Below are 19,985 nucleotides of genomic sequence, written 5' to 3'. Positions count from 1 at the left end.
CTGAAGATTGATGGCGGGAGGGAGGTGAGGGATAGGCTAGATGGGTGATGGTTAACAGGAGGACACTTGTTACAATGAGCACTGGGTATTGTATGTAAGTGATGAATCACTGAATTCTATTCCTGAAACCAATACTGCACTGAATGCTAATTAAGTACATCTTAAATAAAAACTGAAGTAGAAAAAATAAATATAAATTCAGTTGTATTTAAAATAAAATAGTTGTGCCTAGGTGGCTCAGTTGGTTAAGCGTCCAACTTCAGCTCAGGTCATGATCTCATGGGTCATGGGTTCAAGCCCTACATTGGGCTCTGGGCTGACAGCTAGCTCAGACAGGCTAGAGCCTGTCTTCAGATTCAGTGTGTGTGTGTCTCTCTCTGACCCTCCCCTGCTCACAATGTCTCTCTTTCTCTGAAAAATAAATAAAACATTAAAAAAATTTTTTTAATTAAATAAATAATCCAGAATAGTCAAAGCAATCTTGAGAAAGAAGAACAAAGCTGAAAGTATCTCAATCCCAGATTGCAAGATATACTACAATGCTGTATGGTACTAGTACAAAACGAGACACATAGATAAATGCAAAAGAATAGAAAGCCCAAAAGTAAACCCACACTTATATATCAATTAATCTATGACAAAAGAGGGGAGCCTGGGTGGCTCAGTCAGTTGAGGGTCCAACTCTTGGTAAGGTCCTGATCTCAAGGCTGTGAGTTCAAGCCTTACACTGGGCTCAATGCTGGATGTGGAGCCTACTTAAAAATATGTATATAAATATATGACAAGAGGAAATATATACAATGGGGAACAGATAATCTCTGGTGTTGGGAATACTAGCGAGCTAAATGCAAAAGAATAAAAGCGGACAACTTTCTTATACCATACACAAAAATAAACTCAAAATGGGTTAAGACCTAAAGATGAGACCTAAAATCATAAAAGTCCTGGAAGAAAACATAGGCAACAATCTCTCTGACAGTGGTCTTATCATTTTTCCTGAGGCAAGAAAACAAAAGCAAAAATAAAACACTAGGCCTACCCTAAAATAAAAAGCTTTTACACAGCAAAGGAAACCATCAAAAAAAATGAAAACCCACTGAATGGGAGAAGATATTTATAAATGATTCACCCAGTAAGAGACTTAATATCCAAAATATATAAAGTATACAACTTAACACTAAAAGAACAAATAATCTGGTTAAAAAAATGGGCGGAAGACATGAAGAGACATTTTTCCAAAGAAGACATAAAGATGCTTAACATCACTAATTGTCAGGGAAATGTAAATCAAAACCTTACACCTGTCAGAATGGCTATAATCAAAAACACCATAAACAAGTGTTGGTGCACATGTGGAGAAAAAGGAACCCTCATGCACTATTGGTGGGAATGTAAATTGGTGTAGCCACTGTAGAAATCAGTATCGTGATTAGCCAAAAAAATTAAGAATAAGTGTTACATACGATCCAGTAATTTCATCACTGGTTATTTACATCATTTAACAAAACAAAAACACCAATTTGAAAAGATATATCACATCTAAGCTTATTTCAGAATCACTTACAGTAACAAAACATGGAAGCAACCTAACGTCCATCAATAGAAAATGTAAAAAGAAGATGTGGTAATATATATAAAATGTGGAATGGAATATTATTATCCATAAAAAATAAGATCTTGCCATTTGCAACATGAATGGACCTAGAGGGTATTGTGCTAAGTGAAGTCAGAGAAAAACAAATACCATATGATTTCACTTACATGTGATTCTAAATAACAAAACAAACAGAAAAAAAAAGACTCTTAAACACAGCAAATAAACTGGCAGTTGCCAGAGGTAAGATGGATGAGGGGGGTGGATGAAACAGATAAAAACGCAAACTTCCAGTTAAAAGTAAGTCACAAAGATGAAAAATATACCATAGGGAATAGTCAATAATACTACAATAATGTTATATGGTGCCTATACTTATCATGGTGAACAATGAGTAATGAATATAAAATTGTTGAGTCAGTATATTATATACCTGAAGTTAATAGGACACTGTATGTTATTTATACTTCAATAAAAAATTTCTAAATATTTTCATGACAAAGCCATAATCAAAGACTTAGTATAGCTACAATATTAACTTCCATATAATTGTAATATAATAATCAATCATTAAAATGGTCATTTACCAAATAACATTATATATCCTCTAATCATCCCTTTAATTTTTAAAGTCCACAATTTTATTCAATTAACACATTTTCCCTCTACCACAGACACAAATTCCATTCAAGTTTTTCAATTAATTTTTAGTTATGTTATATATATTTACTTCTATGATTTACATAAATTATAAGGGAATATAATTTAAAATGGGCAGATGGTTCTCAGTATACATTGTATTTCACAGTCAGATGAAAGATTCCAGAAAGGAAACAGTTACTGGGATGCTAAAGAAATCTTTTTCTGACAAGACAAAGCTCCTTCACAAGAGCCTGCTAATAATATTTTAAAATCAATTTAGCACACTTAATGACTTACCTAAGGAACTCCTGGCCTGTTGACTATTTGGTGGTATGTTTTCCTTGGCCATGGAAATTAGTATTTTACTGTTTTCAGAAAGCTTCTCTGATGCCTTTCCCTGAAAGAGACATAATATTTATAAAAGTACAGGAAAAAATCCACAAAATACACAATCTATCCCATTACTTTTATTAAATAACTTGAGAAAACTACACAGTAATATCATCGAAGAAATTTAAGTGTGAGGTTTGAGGAATTAACCAAAAGTATTCAATACTATAATAAATTCTAATTAAATCTTAGAATTCACTTAACAAATATTCACAGTTCCTTCTACATAGTGTCCCAGCACTGGAAACATGAATGAAAAAAACATAGGAGAATCTCTGCCATCATGGAGCTCAAGCTATTGAGGGGACTAGCAACAAACATAATATATAATTAGACTATGTAATATGTAGAGAGTAAATAGTAATGGCTAAGGAAAAATAAAAATAGAGCATGGGAAGAAGGGCTATAACGACGCAGGAGGGACTAACAGACCTCAATGAGCATGCTATTTGAACTAAGACTTAAAGATCATGATTTACGTACTATTTAATATTAAAAAATTATATTAATCCTGTACTTAAAGTTCTGTAATAACCATTTTCAAACACTGTAACACAGTCCTAAGTGGGGAATGGTTAAAACCATAAATTTTGGAGCTGAACATACGATGATTACAATTCTGAATCTACCTGGATGTGTACCTGAATGAATTACTTAACCCCTTTTGAGCCTCACTTTCTTGATCTGTAAAACAAAAATATTCCACCTACTAACCAAGGGTGTTATGATTAAGTAAGATAATTCATGTAAAGTCCTTGACACAACTCCTTGACCAGAGCAGCTATTATGGAAAGAAGGCAAACTAGTATGGTGGTTAAGAGAACAAGCACTACAGTCAGGATGTCAGGAATCAAAGCCTACTTCTACCAACTCTATGACCTCAGTCTCATTACTTAACTTTCCCATGCCGTAGTTTACTCTTTTAGAAAATGACCATAACAACAGTATTTATATCACAGATTCATGTGAATCATAAACTTAACCTCTTAAGACTAAGCCTCATTCCTGAAAGGAGAAAGCCTGCCACTAAGAATACTCTATCTAGCAAGACTATCATTCAGAATAGAAGGAAAGATAAAGAGTTTTTCAGACAAGCAAAATTTAAAGGAATTCACTACCACTAAACCAGCCTTATAAGAATGTTAAAGTGGAAAGGAAAGACCACAAATAGGAAAAGTAAGAAAGGAGATCTGTCTGTTGAGCGTCTGACTCTTGATTTCAGCTCAGGTCATGGGATCAAGCCTCACTTCAGGGTCCATGCTGAGCATGCACCCTGCTTGAGATTCTCTCTCTTTGCCTCGGCCTCTCCCCACACTTTCTCAAAGGAAAAATTTAAAAAGGGGCACCTGGGCTACTCAGTCGGTTACGCTTCTGACATCCACTCAGGTCATGATCTCACAGTTCATAAGTTCGAGCCCTACATCAGGCTCCCTGCCATCAGTGTAGAGCCTGTGTAAGATCTTCTGTCCCCCCTCCCTCTGCCCCTCCCCTGCTCACACTCTCTCTCTCAAAAATAAACAACCATTTTTTAAAAATAAATATAAATAAACATTAAAAGAAAAATTTAAGGGGTGCCTGGGTGGCTCAGTCAGTTAAGCGTCCAACCTTGATCTTGGCTCAGGTCATAATCTACAGGTTTGTGAGATTAAGCCCCTCGTGAGGTTTAGGATTCTCTCTCCCCCTCTCTCTACCTCTCCCCCACTGGGATGTGCACACTCTTTCTCATAATAAATAAACTTAAAGAAATTAAAAAGTAAATTAGGAAAGAAAAACATTTCACAGGTATGTAGAAACATAATAAGATAGAATAAATCCTTATAAAACCAATATTGAGGTTAAAATACAAAAGCAGTAAAATCAAATATATCTATAAAAATCAGTCATGGAATTCACAAAATAAAAGGATGTAAAGTATGGCAGCATATACCTAAAACATGGGGAGAGGGGATTAAAAACTTGTGCTTTTATAATGGGTCCAAACTTAAGCGACTATTAACTTAATATAGACTGCTACATACATAAGCTGTTAATATACACCTAATGGTAACCACACATCAAAACCAGTAATAGATATATAAGAAATTTAAAAAAGGAATCCAAGCATATCACAAGAAACAGCTGTCAAACCACATGAGGAGAGCAATAAAAGAAAACTATAAAAATAACCATAACACAAGGAACAAAATGGCAGTAAGTACTTACCTATCAATAATTACTTTGAATGTAAAAGAACTAAACACTCCAATTCAAAAGACAAAGGGTGACCAAATGGATAAAAAAAAAGCATACAATATATGCTGCCTACAAAAGACTCATTTCAGACCTAAAGACACATGTAGATTCAAAGTAAAGGGATGGAAAAACATTTATTATGCAGATGGAAGTGAAAAAGAAAGAGGAGTAATGATGCTTATATGGGACAAAACAGACTTTATAAAACAAAGACTATAACAAAAGACAAAGAAGGACACTATATAATCATAAAGGGAATTCAACAGAAGGTATAACAATTATAAATATTTATGCACCCAAAATGGGCTACTCAAATACATAAAGCAGTTATTAACAAACATATTAGTATTATTAGTATTGATAGTAATACTAGTAATAGTAGAGGACTTTAATACCCACTTACAACAATGGAGAAAATCAACAAGGAAACTGGCTTCAAACGACACATTGAACCAGATGGATCTAACAGATATATTCAGAACATTCCATCCTAAAACAGGAGAACACACATTCATTTCAAGTGCACAGGGAACATTCACCAGAACAGATCACATATTAGGCAACAAAATAAGACAACAAATTCAAAAAGACTGAAGTCATATTATCCATCTTTTCCAACCACACTGCTTTGAAACTTGAAATCAACCACAAGAAAAAATCTTGAAAGTACACAAATATATGGAGGTTAAATAACATGCTACTAAACAATGAATGGAGCACCCAAAAAAAATCAACGAGAAAATCAAAAAGTACATGGAAACAAATGAAAATGAAAACACAATGGGCTGAAATCTTTGGGATGCAGCAAAAGCTGTTCTAAAAAGGAAGGATTTTAAGCAATACACAACTACCTCAAGAAGCAAGAAAAATCGCAAAAGAACAACTTAACCTTGCATCTAAAGGAACTAGAAAATGAACAAACAAAACCCAAACCAGTAGAAGGAAATAATAAAGATTAAGTTAATAAAATTAGAACAGAAATAAATGAAATAGAAGCTAAAAAACAAAAACAAAACAAACAATATATCAGATCAATGAAACAAGAAGCTGGTAATTCTTTGTAAAAATCAACAAAACATGGTAAACCTTTAGTCAGACTCACCAAAAAAAGAGGGCTCAAAGAAACAAATCAGAAATGAAACAAATAACACCACAGAAATACAAAAGGTTATAAGAAAATATGAAAACTTATATGCCTACAAATTGGACAACCTAGAAAAGATGGATAAATTCCCAGAAACGTATAGTGTTCCCAATCTGAATCAGGAAGACACAGAAGATCTGCACAGTAATCAAAAAACTGCCAAGAACCAAAAGTCCAGTACCAGACTGCTTCAAAGGTGAATTCTACCATCTTAAAGAAGAGTTAATACCTACTCTTCTCAAACTACTCTAAAAAACAGAGGAAGGAAAGCTTCCAAATTCATTCTATGAGTCCAGCATTACCCTGGTGTCAAAGCCAAAGACCATACCAAAAGAACTAAAGGCCCATATCTCTGATAAACATAGATACAAATGGCCTTAACAAAACATTAACATACGAAATTCAACAATACACTAAAAAAAATCATTCACTAAGATCACGTGAGTATTCCTGGGATGCAAGAGTGGTTCAACATTCACCAATCAATCAACACAATAATCAACAAGAGAAAGGTTAAAACCATATGATTATTTCACTACATTAAAAAAAAAAAAAAAAGCATTTGGCAGAGTAGAACATCCATTCATGCTAAAAACTCTCACCAAAGTAGCTTTAAAGGGAACATACCTCAACATAACAAAGGCTATATGTGAAAAACTCACAGCTAACATCCTTAACAGGAAAACTTTAACAACTTTAAACTCATAACAAGAACAAAACATAGATGGCCACTCTCACCACTTTTATTCAACAAAATACTGAAAGTCCTAGTCACAGCAATCAGACAAGTTAAAGAACTCAAAAGCATCCAAATTGGTAAGAAGTAAGAGTATTTGCAGATAACATCTGCAAATCTCAATATAGAAAACCTTAAAGACTCCACCAAAAGACTACTAGAACTGATAAATGAATGCTAAAAGGTTGCAGCATTTAAAAAAAAACAATACACAGAAATCTGATGCATTCTTAAACAGTAATAATGAAGCTGAAATCAAGAAAATAGTCTCCTTTACAACTGTACCAAAAATAACAAAATACCCAGAAATAAACTTAACCAAGGAGGTGAAAGACCTGTACTCTAAAAACTATAAAATACTGATGAAAGAAACTGAGGACAATAAAAACAAATGGGAAAATATTCCATGCTCATTTATTGGAAGAAGAAATATTGTTAAAATGTTCATGGGGCACCTGGGTGGCTCAGTTAGTTGAGCTTCCGGCTTCCGCTCAGGTCATAAACTCTCGGTTCATGGGTTCAAGTCCCGTGTCGGGCTTTGTGCTGACAGCTAGCTCAGATCCTGAAGCCTATCTTTGGACTCTGTGTGTGTCTCTCTCTCTGACCCTCCACTGCTCACACGGTCGGTCAGTCGGTCTCTCTCTCTCTCTCAAAAATAAATAAAACATTAAATAAAAATTAAAAAACATAAATAAAATGTTCATACACGCCAAAGCAATCTATAGATTTAGTGCAATTTCTATCAACACAGCAACAGCATTTTTCACAATAATAGAATAACAGAAATAATCCTAAAATTTGCATGGGACCACAAAAGACCCAAAGTAGCCAAAGTACTCTTGAAAGAGAAGAACAAAACTAGAAGTACAACAATCCCAGATTTCAAAAAATACTACAATGCTGTAGTCATCCAAACAGTATGGTACTGGTACAAAAATAGATACACAGATCAATGGAACAGAACAGAGCCCAGAAATAAACTCACGCATATGTGGTCAATTAATCTGTAACAGGAGAGACAAGAATATGTAATGGGAAAAAGGCTCTTCAACAGATGATATTAGGAAAACTGGACAGTGATGAAACTGGATGGCCTTATAACATACACAAAAATAAACTCAAAATGGATTAAGACCTAAACGTTAGACCTGAAACTTCTAGAAGAAAACACAGGCAATAAGCTGACACTAGCATTAGCATCATTCTTCTAGATATGCGTCCTTTAGCAATGGAAACAAAAGCAAAAGTTAACTATTGAAACTACACTAAAATAAATAGTTTCTGCACAGTAAAGGAAACCATCAACAAAACAAAAAGACAACCCACCAAATGGGAGAAGGTTAATATTCAAAATGTACAAAGAATTTCTACACCACCACCAAAACACTAAAAACCCAAAAGACAAATAAAACAACAACAACAACAACACCAATTTCATTTAAAAATGCATAAAAGACCACAAATATCATCCTCAAGGAGGAAAAATTGAGAGCTTTCCCCCTTAGATCAGGAACACAACAGGGCTCTCCACTCTCATCACTGTTGTTTACCATAGTGTTGGAAGTCCTAGCATCAGCAATAAGACAAAAGGAAATAAAGGGCATCAAAATTATCAAAGAAATCAAACTTTCCTTTTTGCAGATGACATGATACTATACATGGAAAACCCAACAGACTCCACCAGAAGCCTATTAGAACTGATCCATGAATTCAGCAAAGTAGCACGGTACAGAATCAACATACAGAAATCGGTTGCATTTTCATACATCAATACTGAAGCAACAGAAAGAGAAATCAAGAAACTGATCCCATTCACAATTGCACAAAAAAACAATAAAATACCTAGCAATAAACCTAACCAAACATGTAAAAGATCTGTATGATCAAAACTATAGAAAACTTATGAAGGGAATGGAAGAAGACACAAAGAAATGGATAAACATTCCATGCTCATGGATTGGAAGAATAAATATTGTTAAAGTGTCAATACTACCCAAAGCAATCTACACATTCAATGCAATCCCCATCAAAATTGCACCAGCATTCTTCTCAAAGCTAGAACAAACTATCCTGAAGTTTGTATGGAACCAACTGAGGGGGAATGGGGGAGAGGGTAAAGTGGGTGATGGGCATTGAGGAGGGACTCGGGATGACCACTGGGTGTTGTATGGAAACCAATTTGACAATAAGTTGTATTTTTTTAAAAAATGATTAAAGAAAGGAACTTAAAAAATTGTTTTAATAAATAAAAATGGGTAAAGAACTGGATACACGTTTCAAAAGACATACAGATGGCCAACAGACACACAAAAAGATGCTCAGTATCACCAATCATCAGGGAAATGCAAATCAAAACAATAACAACTTGCACCTGTCTTTTTTTCTCTTATATATTATTGCCAAGTTGGTTTCCAGAGAACACCCAGTGCTCATCCCCACAAGTGCCCTCCTCCATGCCCATCACCCCACTTGCCTTCTCCCCCTCCCCCATCAGCCCTCAGTTTGTTCTCAGTATTTAAGAGTCTCTCATGGTTTGCCTCCCTCCTTCTCCCCAACTATTCCCCCCCCCCCATGGTCCTCTGTTAAGTTTTTCCAGATCCACATATGAGTGAAAATATTTGGTATCTGTCCTTCTCTGCCTGACTTATTTCACTTAGCATGGCACCCTAGAGTTCCATCCACATTGCTACAAATAGCCAGATTTCATTATCTCTCATTGCCATGTAGTATTCTATTGTATATATAAACCACTTGTTCTTGATCCATTCATCAGTTGACGAACATTTTAGGCTCTTTCCATGATTTGGCTATTGTTGAAAGTGCTGCTATGAACATTGGGGTACATGGGCCCCTATGCATCAGTGCTTCTGTATCCCTTGGATAAATTCCTAGCAGTGCTACTGTTGAGTCATAGGGGAGTTTTTTTTTTTTTAATTTATAATAGTTTATTGTCAAATTGGTTTCCATATAACACCCAGTGCTTCTCCCCACAAGTGCCCCCTCAGAGGGGAGTTCTATTGTTAATTTTTTGAGGAACCTCCACACTGTTATCCAGAGCGGCTGCACCCGTTTACATTCCCACCAACAGCGTAGGAGGGTGCCTGTTTCTCCACATCCTCACCAGCAACTATAGTCTCCTGATTTATTCATTTTCGCCACTCGGACCAGCATGAGGTGGTATCTCGGTGTGGTTTTGATTTGTATTTCCCTGATGATGAGTGACGCTGGGTATCGTTTCATGTGTCTGCTGGCCCCCTGGATGTCCTCTTTGGAGAAGTGTCTATTCATGTCTTCTGCCCATTTCTGCACTGGATTATTTGTTTTTTGGGTGTGGAGTTTGGTGAGTTCCTTATAGATTTTGGATACCAGCCCTTTATCTTATATATCATTTGCAACTATCTTTTCCCATTCCGTTGGATGCCTATTAGTTTTGTTGTTTCCTTTGCAGTTTGTACCTGTCTTAATGGCTAAAATCAAAAATACAAAAAACACGTGTTGGTGAGGACTGGTGAAAAGGGAAGCCTCATGTTCTGTCAGTGGGAACGCAAACTGGTACAGCCACTGTGGAAGAGTGTATGGAGCTTCCTATATTTTCACCACTCGTTATTTACCAAAGAAAATGAAAACATTAATTGAAAAGGATATACGCACCCCTATATTTATTGCAGCATTATTTACAGTAACAAGATATAGAAGCAACTGAAGCATCTATCCATAGATGAACAGATAAAGATATAGTGTATCTATATATACACATATATATGTATATACAATGATGTATAAATGGCGTATGTATCAACCATAAAAAAGAATGAATTCTCACCATTTGGACCAACATAGATGAATCTAGAGGGTATTATACCAAATGAAATTACATCAAAGAAAGACAAATACCACATGATTTCACTCATATATGGAATTTAAGAAACAAAACAAATAAAGAAGAGAACCAAAAAAAAAACAGGTTCTTAAATACAGAGAACTGGTGGTTGCCAGAGGGGAAATGGGTGGGGGTGAAGAGCATTAAGAGTACACTTGGAGTGATGAGCATGGAATAATGTACAAAACTGGTGAATCACTATATTGCATACCTGAGACTAATACACAACTGTATTTTAATTATACTGGAATTTTAAAAATGAAAATACAATACATTAAACTAAGCCTCTTCCACATACAGCACATAATAAATGTTAGCTATGTAAGTAAAATTCCCTCATAATTAAACTGTCAATGTCATTGACCACCTCACCCAGATGCCCATGCCTTTGCCCAAGACAAACGCTATACCAGATGAGACATGGGTAACAGGTAACCCAGGACTGTCTTGGGCATACCAATATATGGCTAGTGTGATTACAGTGGACTATATGATGGTTAGATTTTATCTATATCCTGTATATTAATACACTGAACTCACAAAAGAAGGTGGCACATCTTTCCTGATTAATGCCATAGAAGAGCTTAGGATAGTATCTAGCACAGTCTCAGTATTTACTAAGTGGATCAAACACTCTTTCACCAAAACTAGGAAAACTTTAACTACGATTTTTCAAATACTGCTTTCAAGAACACTCGAAATTTTTAATCTGAAAAAGCAAAATAAACTATTACAAATAAATTCACTATTCTCAATTAAAAAAAGAAATTTAAGACAATGATTTACATTTCATGTAGAATGAGAACTTGTTTTTATATTATATTCTGAAAGTTCCTTGTACTAAAAATAGTCTCATTATTTTATGAAGCAATTATTAATTAAAACCTGAATAAGAGAGAACTGTGAGATACAAATCACCACAACAGAAAAACTGCATTCATAATCAATCTAATCTTGTCCAGAGTCAGGCTCTCAGACTCAGAATGACAGAACCCAAACTAAAGTATGAAACAGAAGATTCTCACTCAAAAAACAGGATGTTTTGCATTTACAAGGACTAATCTTCAGAGACAATTTTAATGAAACATATTGAAAGAATATTATTGGCTTTACCTTCATTTCCATGTAAGGCGGATCACTTTCCAATTCTGCTTTGTCTTTGGCCAGTTTGGCTTTTCGCTCTTCAATAAATTTATCCAAATTATCAGCCATTTTGCAGATACTAAAAACAAACAAAAAACTTCAATGACTAGATTTTTATCACAATATTTTTAGGCTAATTAACAACATGCAGGCTTATCCCACATTTAATACTCAATTTCACTTACCAAATTGAGAAATTCACATAAGTTTGACCAAAACATGTGTGCCTGCTTCTCTCCCACCCCACCCCAAAAACCAATGACATATATTAAAATATCTGAAAATAAAGAATATGCACAACCACCATCATTTCTCTCTCTCTCACACACACACACACACACTTTGATCCATGAGTCAAGGCATTTTTTTTCTCTTTTTTAAACTATTCCGAGGTAATATCAAGTTAACAAAAAGGGTACAAATAAGAATAGCATGAAGAACACCCATACTTTTTTTTACTTTATTTATTATTTTAATTTACATCCAACTTAGTTAGCATATAGCCAAATTATGATTTCAGGAGTAGATTCCAGTGATTCATCCCCTATGTATGTAAGTACTCATCCCATCAAGTGACGTCCTTAATGCCCCTCACACATTTAACCAACCCTCCCACCCACAACTCCTCCAGCAACCCTGTTTATTCTCTGGAAGAGTCTCAAGTTTTGTCCCCTTCCTTGTTTTTATATTACTTTTGCTTACCTTATTTTCCTGTTTTGTATCTTAAATTCCTCATCTGAATAAAGTCATATAGTACTTGCCTTTCTCTGATTTCACTTAGCATAATACCCTCTAGTTTCATCCATGTTGGTTGCAAATGGCAAGATTTCATTCTTTTTGATTGCTGAGTAATACTGCATTGTCTGTCTATATATATATGTATGTGTATATGTATGTGTGTGTATGTGTGTGTGTGTGTGTGTGTATGTCACATCTTCCATATCCATTCATCCTTCAATGGACATTTGGGCTCTTTCCATACTTTGGCTACTGTCAGTAGCACTGCTATAAACACTGGGGTGCAAGTGACCCTTTGAAAAAACACACCTGTATCTCTTGGATAAATAACTAATAGTGCAATTGCTGGGTCTTAGGATACTTCTATTTTTAATTTTTTGAGGAACCTCCCTACTCTTTTCCAGAGTGGCTGCACCAATTTGCATTCCCACCAGCAGTGCAAAAGAGATCCTCTTTCTCCGCATCCTAGCCAATATCTGTTGTTGCCTGAGTTGTTAATTTTAGCTATTCCGAGTGGTGTGACGTGGTACCTCACTGTGGTTTTAATTTGTATTTGCCTGATGATGAGTGATGTTGAGCATTTTTTCATCTGTCTGTTAGCCATCTGGATTTACTTGGAAAGTGTCTATCCATGTCTTTTGTTCATTTCTTCACTGGGTTATTTTCTGGATGTTGAGTTTGATAAATTCTTTATAGATTTTAGATACTAACCCTTCATCTAATAGGTCATTTCCAAATACCTTCTCCCATTCCATCGGTTGCCTTTTACTTTTGTTGTTTCCCTTAGCTACGCAAAAGCTTTTTATTTTGATGAAGTCCCAATAGTTCATTTTTGCTTTTTTTCCCTTGCCTCCAGAGACATGTCAAGTAAGAAGTTACTGCAGCCAAAGTCAAAGAGGTTTTGGCTGCTTTCTCCTCTAGGTCTTTCATCCATTTTATTTTTGTGTATGGTGATAGAAAGTGGTCCTGGCTCCTTCTGCATGTCGGTGTCCAGTTTTCCCAGCACCATTTGCTGTACAGACTGTCTCTATTCCATTGAATATTCTTTCCTGCCTTGTCAAAGATTATTTGGGCATACATTTCTGAGTCCATTTCTGTGTTCTCTATTCTGTTCCATTGATCTCAGTGTCTCTTTTTGTGCCAGTACCATACTGTCTTGATGATTATAGCTTTGTAATACATCTTGAAGTTCAGGATTCTGATGCCTTCAGCTTTAGTTTTCTTTTTCAGGATTGCTTTGGCTATTTGGAGACTTTTGTGGTTACATACAAATTTTAAGACTGTTCTACCTCTGTGAAGAGCCTGGTGTTATTTTGATAGTGATTGCATTGAATATGTAGATTTCTTTGGCTAGTATCAACATTTTAACAATATTTGTTCTTCCAATCCGTGAGCATGGAATATTTTTCCTTTAGTGTGTGTCTTCTTCAGTTTCTTTCATAAGCTTTCTATACTTTTCAGCATACAGATTTTTCACTGCGTTTGTTAGGCTTATTCCTAGGTATTTTATGGTTTTTGGTGCAATTGTAAATGGGATCAATTTCTTACTTTCTCTCTCTGTTGCATCATTATTGGTGTATAGGAATGCAACCGATTTCTGTGCATTGATTTTATAGCCTGCAAGTTTGCTGAATTCATGGATCAGTTCTAGCAGTTTTCTGATGCAGTCTTTTGGGTTTTCCATATAGAGTATCATGACATCTGCAAAGAGTGAAAGTTTGAACTCCTCCTGGCCAACTTGGTTGCCTTTATTCTTTTGTGTTATCTGATTGCTGAAGCTAGGACATCCAATACTATGTTGAATAACAGTGGTGAGAGTGGATATCTTTGTAATGTTCCTGACATTAGGGGGGAAGCTCTCAGTTTTTCCACATTGAGGAGGATAGTAGCAATAGGTCTTTAATATATGGCTTTTATGATCTTGAGATACGATCCTTCTAGCCCTACTTTCTTAAGGGAAAGCAAAGATGCTGTATTTTGTCAAATGCTTTTTCTGCATCTACTGAGAGAATTATTATTGATTCTTTATTGATGGGATGTATCGCATTGTTTTTGTGGATATTGAACAAGCCCTGCATCCCAGGAATAAATCCCACTTGGTTGTGATGAATAATTCTTTTAATGTATTGTTCAATCCAGCTGGCTAGTATCTTGTTGATGATTTTTGCATCCATGTTCATCAGGAAAATTGGTGTGTAGTTCTCCTTTTTAATGGGGTCTTTGTCTGGCTTTGGAATCAAAGTAATGCTGGCCTCATAGAATAAGTTTAAAAGTTGTCCTTCCATTTTTCTACTTTTTGGAACAGCTTCAAAAGAATAGGTGTTAATTCTTCTTTAAATGTTTCACAGAATTCCCCCTGGAGCCATCCAGCTCTGGATCCTTGTTTTTTGCGAGATTTTTGATTACTAATTCCATTTCTATACTTGTTATAGGTCTGTTTCAATTTTGTTTCTTCTTGTTTCAGTTTTGGTAGTTTATATGCTTCTAGGAATTTGTCCATTTCTCCAGACTGCCCAACTTACTGGTGTATAGTTGCTCTTATTATTGTTTGTATTTCTGCAGTGTTGGTTGTGATCTCTCCTCTTTTTCATTCATGAGTTTATGTATGTCCTTTCCTTTTTCTTTTTTGAGCAAACTAGCTAGGGGTTTATTAATTTTGTTAATTCTTTCAAAGAACCAGCTCCTGGTTTCATCCGTTTTACTGTTTTGTGGGGGGTTTGCTTGTGTGTTTTTTTGGTTTCCATAGCATTGATTTCTGCTCTAATCTTTATGCTTTCCTGTCTTCTGCTGGTTTGTGATTTTATTTGCTGTTTTCCAGCTCTTTAAGGTGAAAGATTAGGTTGTGTATCTGAGACCTATCTTCTTTAGGAAGGCCTGGATTGCTATACATTTCCCTCTTATGACTGCTTTCACTGCATCACAGAGGTGTTTGAGTGATTGTGTTTTCATTTTCATTGGCTTCCATGTACTTAATTTCCTCTTTAACTTTTTGGTCAGTCCACTCATTCTTTAGTAGGATGTTCTTTAGTCTCCAAGTTCTCATGGTCTTTCCAAATTTTTTGTGTTTGATTTCAAGTTTCATAACATTGTGGTCTGAAGATATGGAAGGTATGATCTCAGTCTTTTTGTACTTGTTGAGGGCTGATTCATGTCCCAGTATGTGACTTATTCTGGAGAATGTTCTATGTGCACTTGAGAACAATGTGTATTCTGCTGCTTTAGGATAAAATGTTCCCAATATATCTGTTAAGTCCACCTGGTCCAGTGTGTCATTCAAAGTCACGGTTTCCCTCTTGATTTTTTTACATGATCTCTCCTTGCTGTAAGTGGGATGGTTGAAGTCCCCTACTATTATGATATTATTATCAAGGAGTTTCTGCATGTTTGTGATTAATTGATTTATATATTCAGGTGCTACCACATTTGGAGCATAAAAATTTATAACTGTTAGATCATCTTGGTGGAGAGACCCCTTAATTATGATATGATGCCCTTCTTCATCTCTTGTTAGTTTTTATTTTAAAATCTAGATTGTCTGATAGAAGTATGGCTACTTCAGCTTTCTTTTTGGAGACCATTAGCATGATAGATTTTCTCCCCTCAGAGAATCTGTCCTCCTTAAAATTTCTTGCAGGGTTAGTTTAGTGCTCATGAAACCCTTTAGTTTTTGTTTGGGAAACTTTTTCTCTCTCCTATTTTGAATGACAACCTTGCTGGGTAAAGAATTCTTGACTGCATATTTTTTTTTCCAATTCACCACATTGAATATGTCCTGGCACTCCATTCTGGCCTGCCAAGTTTCTGTGGATAGGTCTGCTGCCAAACTGATCTGTCTTCCCTTGTAGGTTAAGGACTTTTTTTCCCTTGCTGCTTTCATGATTCTTTCCTTGCTTGAGTATTTTGTGAATTTGACTATGATATCCCTTGTTGACGGTCAGTTTTGTTGAATATAATGGGGCTTCTCTGTGCTTCCTGGATTTGATGTCTGTGTCTTTCCCCAGATTAGTAAAGTTTTCCACAATGACTTGCTCACATAATCCTTCTACCCCTTTTTCTCTCTCTTCATCTTCTGAGTCCCCTATGATCTGAATGTTATTCCTTTTTAATGAGTCCCTGAGTTCTCTAATTCTTATATCATGCTCTTTTGCCTTAGTTGCCCTCTTTTTTCCTGCTTCATTATTCTCCATAATTTTATCTTCTAAATTGCTGATTCACTTCTCTACTTTATCCATCCTTGCTGCTAAGGCATCCATTTGAGATTGCATCCCAGTTACAGCGTTTTTTAATTCTTGTCCTGACTAGATTTTCTATCTTCTATCTCCACAGAAAGGGATTCTATGCTTTTCTTCAACCCCAGATAGAATTCTTATTATTGTGATTTTAAATTATGGTCCAGATATCTTGCTTGTATCTGTATTGATTAAGTCCCTGGCTGTCATTTCTTCCTGTTCTTTCTTTTGGGGTGAATTCCTTTATCTCATCATTTTGAAGGAAGAAAAGCAATTAATAAAATAAAAAGTAGAACATAATGTAAACTTCATTTTATTATTTACTTCCAAAAAGAACAGATTTTAAAATATGGCTCTAACAAAATACATTCCAAACCAACAAAAGTTTATATACTTAAGCCATTTTTAATTTGCTAAAAGTGACAAAAGGTTTTTGTATAGTAACAATTTAAAACAGCTCAACAGCAAACAGTAATTTTCATGTTTAAAAAAATTACTTCTGGGGCACCTGAGTGGCTCAGTCAGTTAAGAATCCAACTTTGGCTCAGGTCATGATCTCACAGTTCATGGGGTCAAGCTCCACATCAGGCTCTCTGCTGATAACATGGAGCCTGCTTTGGATTCTCTCTCTTCCTCTCTCGCTCTCTGCCCTTCCCCCACTCGTATACACTCTCTCTTTCTCAAAAATTAAAAACATTAAAAAACACTTCTTAATAATCCCCTAATTTCCCTGTCTGATAAAAATAAAAGATGATGGGATAATATTGACTTCAAAGCAGAATTTTATATAAAATTTAAGCAGTAATGTCTTTATCTAAAAAAATAGATCACTTGAGTAATCTAAGGTCTCCACATAATACTATTAACAATTAACACTCTTGAGTACATGTTTAAGTTTTCCTTTAATATTTTAATATCCATTATAAATTCCAGAACAGATTTTATGTGACCATAGTATTTTTTTGATAGTAGTGTGTATAACACATGCCATAACTAAAACACCAGGTTTATCAGATGTAAGTATATGTTTAATCATTTCTTATTTTGTGCCACTATCTGATTAAAATACTGTATCTTTAATACTAAATTGAAGAGCCGAAGATACTAGTAAGCTTTCTCCTGCAGATGCCCTCCAAACACCACCAGGAACATTTTTGTGGTTAAACTCATTGGGTTTATTATTACTCATTGCATCAAGGGATGCATCCTAGATACCCACCATGGGGAACTCTGGAGTATCTATGTATGAAGGTGTTAGAAGAGACTAACAGGATTTACAACTAGTTAAGTGATTTGTGAGCACAGCTTTACTCAGGATTGAAAGCTGTCAGAAAGTGAGGGTAATTCTGATTGACCATGTTAGCAAATCTTATCTAAAGCTGTAACTGGTTAAGAGCCAGCAGTCACTTATCAGCTGGAAGAGGTGATGCCTGGTCTTTGTGGCTTGGACAACATTCATGTTTTGTGTGTGTTTGGACAAGATTATGGGGTCGTATTCTTGCTCTATCACAGACACAGAACAGCTTTGTCAAAAGCTAATGTTCTGTGCAATTGTTGGCCTTCAGTGGAAGAACAGTAAGCCTGAGCAGCAGTGCCAGCCCAGGTCCTAGCAACACCAAAGCCTTGGTGATAGATAGTACAGCCCAGCTTCCAGCTGTCATGGCGTCTTTTTTTCTCCTTCAAGCATATGACAGCTAACAGAAAACATATTTCAACTACAAAATTATTCAAGAATTATAGATAATCACGCAGACTGAGTTGATGGGCACAGCCTAAGTACAAAATACATTATTTATAATTTAAAAATTAAGTTACAGAGGCACCTGGGTGGCTCATTTGGATTAAACATCTGACTCTTGGTTTCAGCTCAGGTCATGATCTCATAGTTTGTGGGTGGGAGCCCCAAGTCCGGCTCTGCATTGACTTGGGATTCTCTCTCTCCTCTCTCCACCCCTACCCCACTTGCACGTGCACACTTTCTCTCAAAATAAATAAACGTTTAAAAAATAATAAAAATAAAGATTAAGTTACAAGAAAAATCAGCTGAAAGAAACCTTAAGAGGATTTTTTATCTTCCTTCAACCTACAATGTAAAATCACTCACAACTTTTAAGATATTGCCAAGTTGTTCCCCCACCACCACCAGTAGCTATGTACATAGCATGTAGATGATAAACAGTTTTTAAGAAAACTATTTACTGAAAGACTGGATTTGAAACCCAATTTCCTCACTCATTAACTCTATGTGATCAACCTCAGTATGTTCCTTAATCTCCCTTCTGCTTGCTTTCCTCATCTGCAGAAATATCTACTCTATGGTTGTTATGAAGAAAAACAAAATGATGCATATAAAATGTGTGGCACACCTGACACTGAAAAAAAAATCAACATATCATACCTGCTTTATTGTTATTATATTTTCACAGTTTCTATATACATCAGTAATCATCTTTTTAAAGAAAACCTCCAAAGTACACTGGATTTTAAATCACCAGTAACTGATTATCAGAATCTAAATCAACATATCTAAACCGTTTTTAATTTTTTTTTAAATGTTTGCTTATTTTTGAGAGTTTCTGCTGTCTCAGCACTGACAGCAGAGAGCCTGATGTGGGACTCGAACTCACAAACTGAGATCATGACCTGAACTGAAGCCGAACGCTTAACCAACTGAAACACTCAGCACCCCAACATATCTAAACCTTAAACTTAGGCCCTGTATACTTATCATAGAGATAGAAATATAAGCAGACTAGAGCAGGCATTCATTGTGCTAAGCCTTGGTGAATCTAAAAAACAGGGAGGACCCAGAACTGAGTATACCTAATTTCTCCAATCACAAAGAGGGGCAAATGTTCCCATCCTTTTCCCTCTCAAGTGAAGTGTAAATTTCCTCCCCATTATGGAGGCATAAGGATCAGAAAATAACCTCCCTCCTATAGGAGGACATTGTTCAAGATGCTAGGCAGATGGCAAGGGTAAGATATGGACCTTGACCTCAAATTTAAGATAATGCCCCCTGTCACATGGCTCCATCTGGCCAGACTGATGGGAGATACCTCTAAGGGACTCAGCAGCAATATGAAGAAACAATTTGAATATGTCTGGAATTCAGAATAGAGCCCAAGGTGGGGGTTCGGGGGGTCAGAAGGACTTAGCAGTTCTTAAAATGATCATTAAAGCTATAGGAGAAAAGACTGCTTTGAAAAAGAGACCCTAGAGAGGGAGAAAAGGGCTTAGGACAGATTAGCAGAGAC

The 19,985-nt window shown here is 35.7% G+C and overlaps 1 protein-coding gene across 6 annotated transcripts in view; it reads right to left on the bottom strand.

The window, feature by feature from the left end:
- The window catches only part of CSPP1 (centrosome and spindle pole associated protein 1), a 133,199-nt gene that overhangs the window by 111,112 nt on the left and 2,102 nt on the right, over positions 1-19,985 (bottom strand). For all 6 annotated transcript variants that reach the window (XM_029923133.1, XM_029923134.1, XM_029923135.1 and 3 more), the window contains exons 2-3: positions 11,732-11,840; positions 2,534-2,633 (exon numbers count right to left, since the gene is read on the bottom strand). In XM_029923133.1, coding sequence (XP_029778993.1) covers positions 2,534-2,633; positions 11,732-11,830 — 199 coding nt within the window. In that variant the 5' untranslated portion in view covers positions 11,831-11,840. The remainder of the gene's footprint in view (positions 1-2,533; positions 2,634-11,731; positions 11,841-19,985) is intronic.

This window comes from Suricata suricatta, chromosome 15, assembly GCF_006229205.1.
Source record: "Suricata suricatta isolate VVHF042 chromosome 15, meerkat_22Aug2017_6uvM2_HiC, whole genome shotgun sequence".
NCBI classification, from domain to species: Eukaryota; Metazoa; Chordata; class Mammalia; order Carnivora; family Herpestidae; genus Suricata; species Suricata suricatta.
This window is presented reverse-complemented; position numbering and strand designations above follow the sequence as displayed.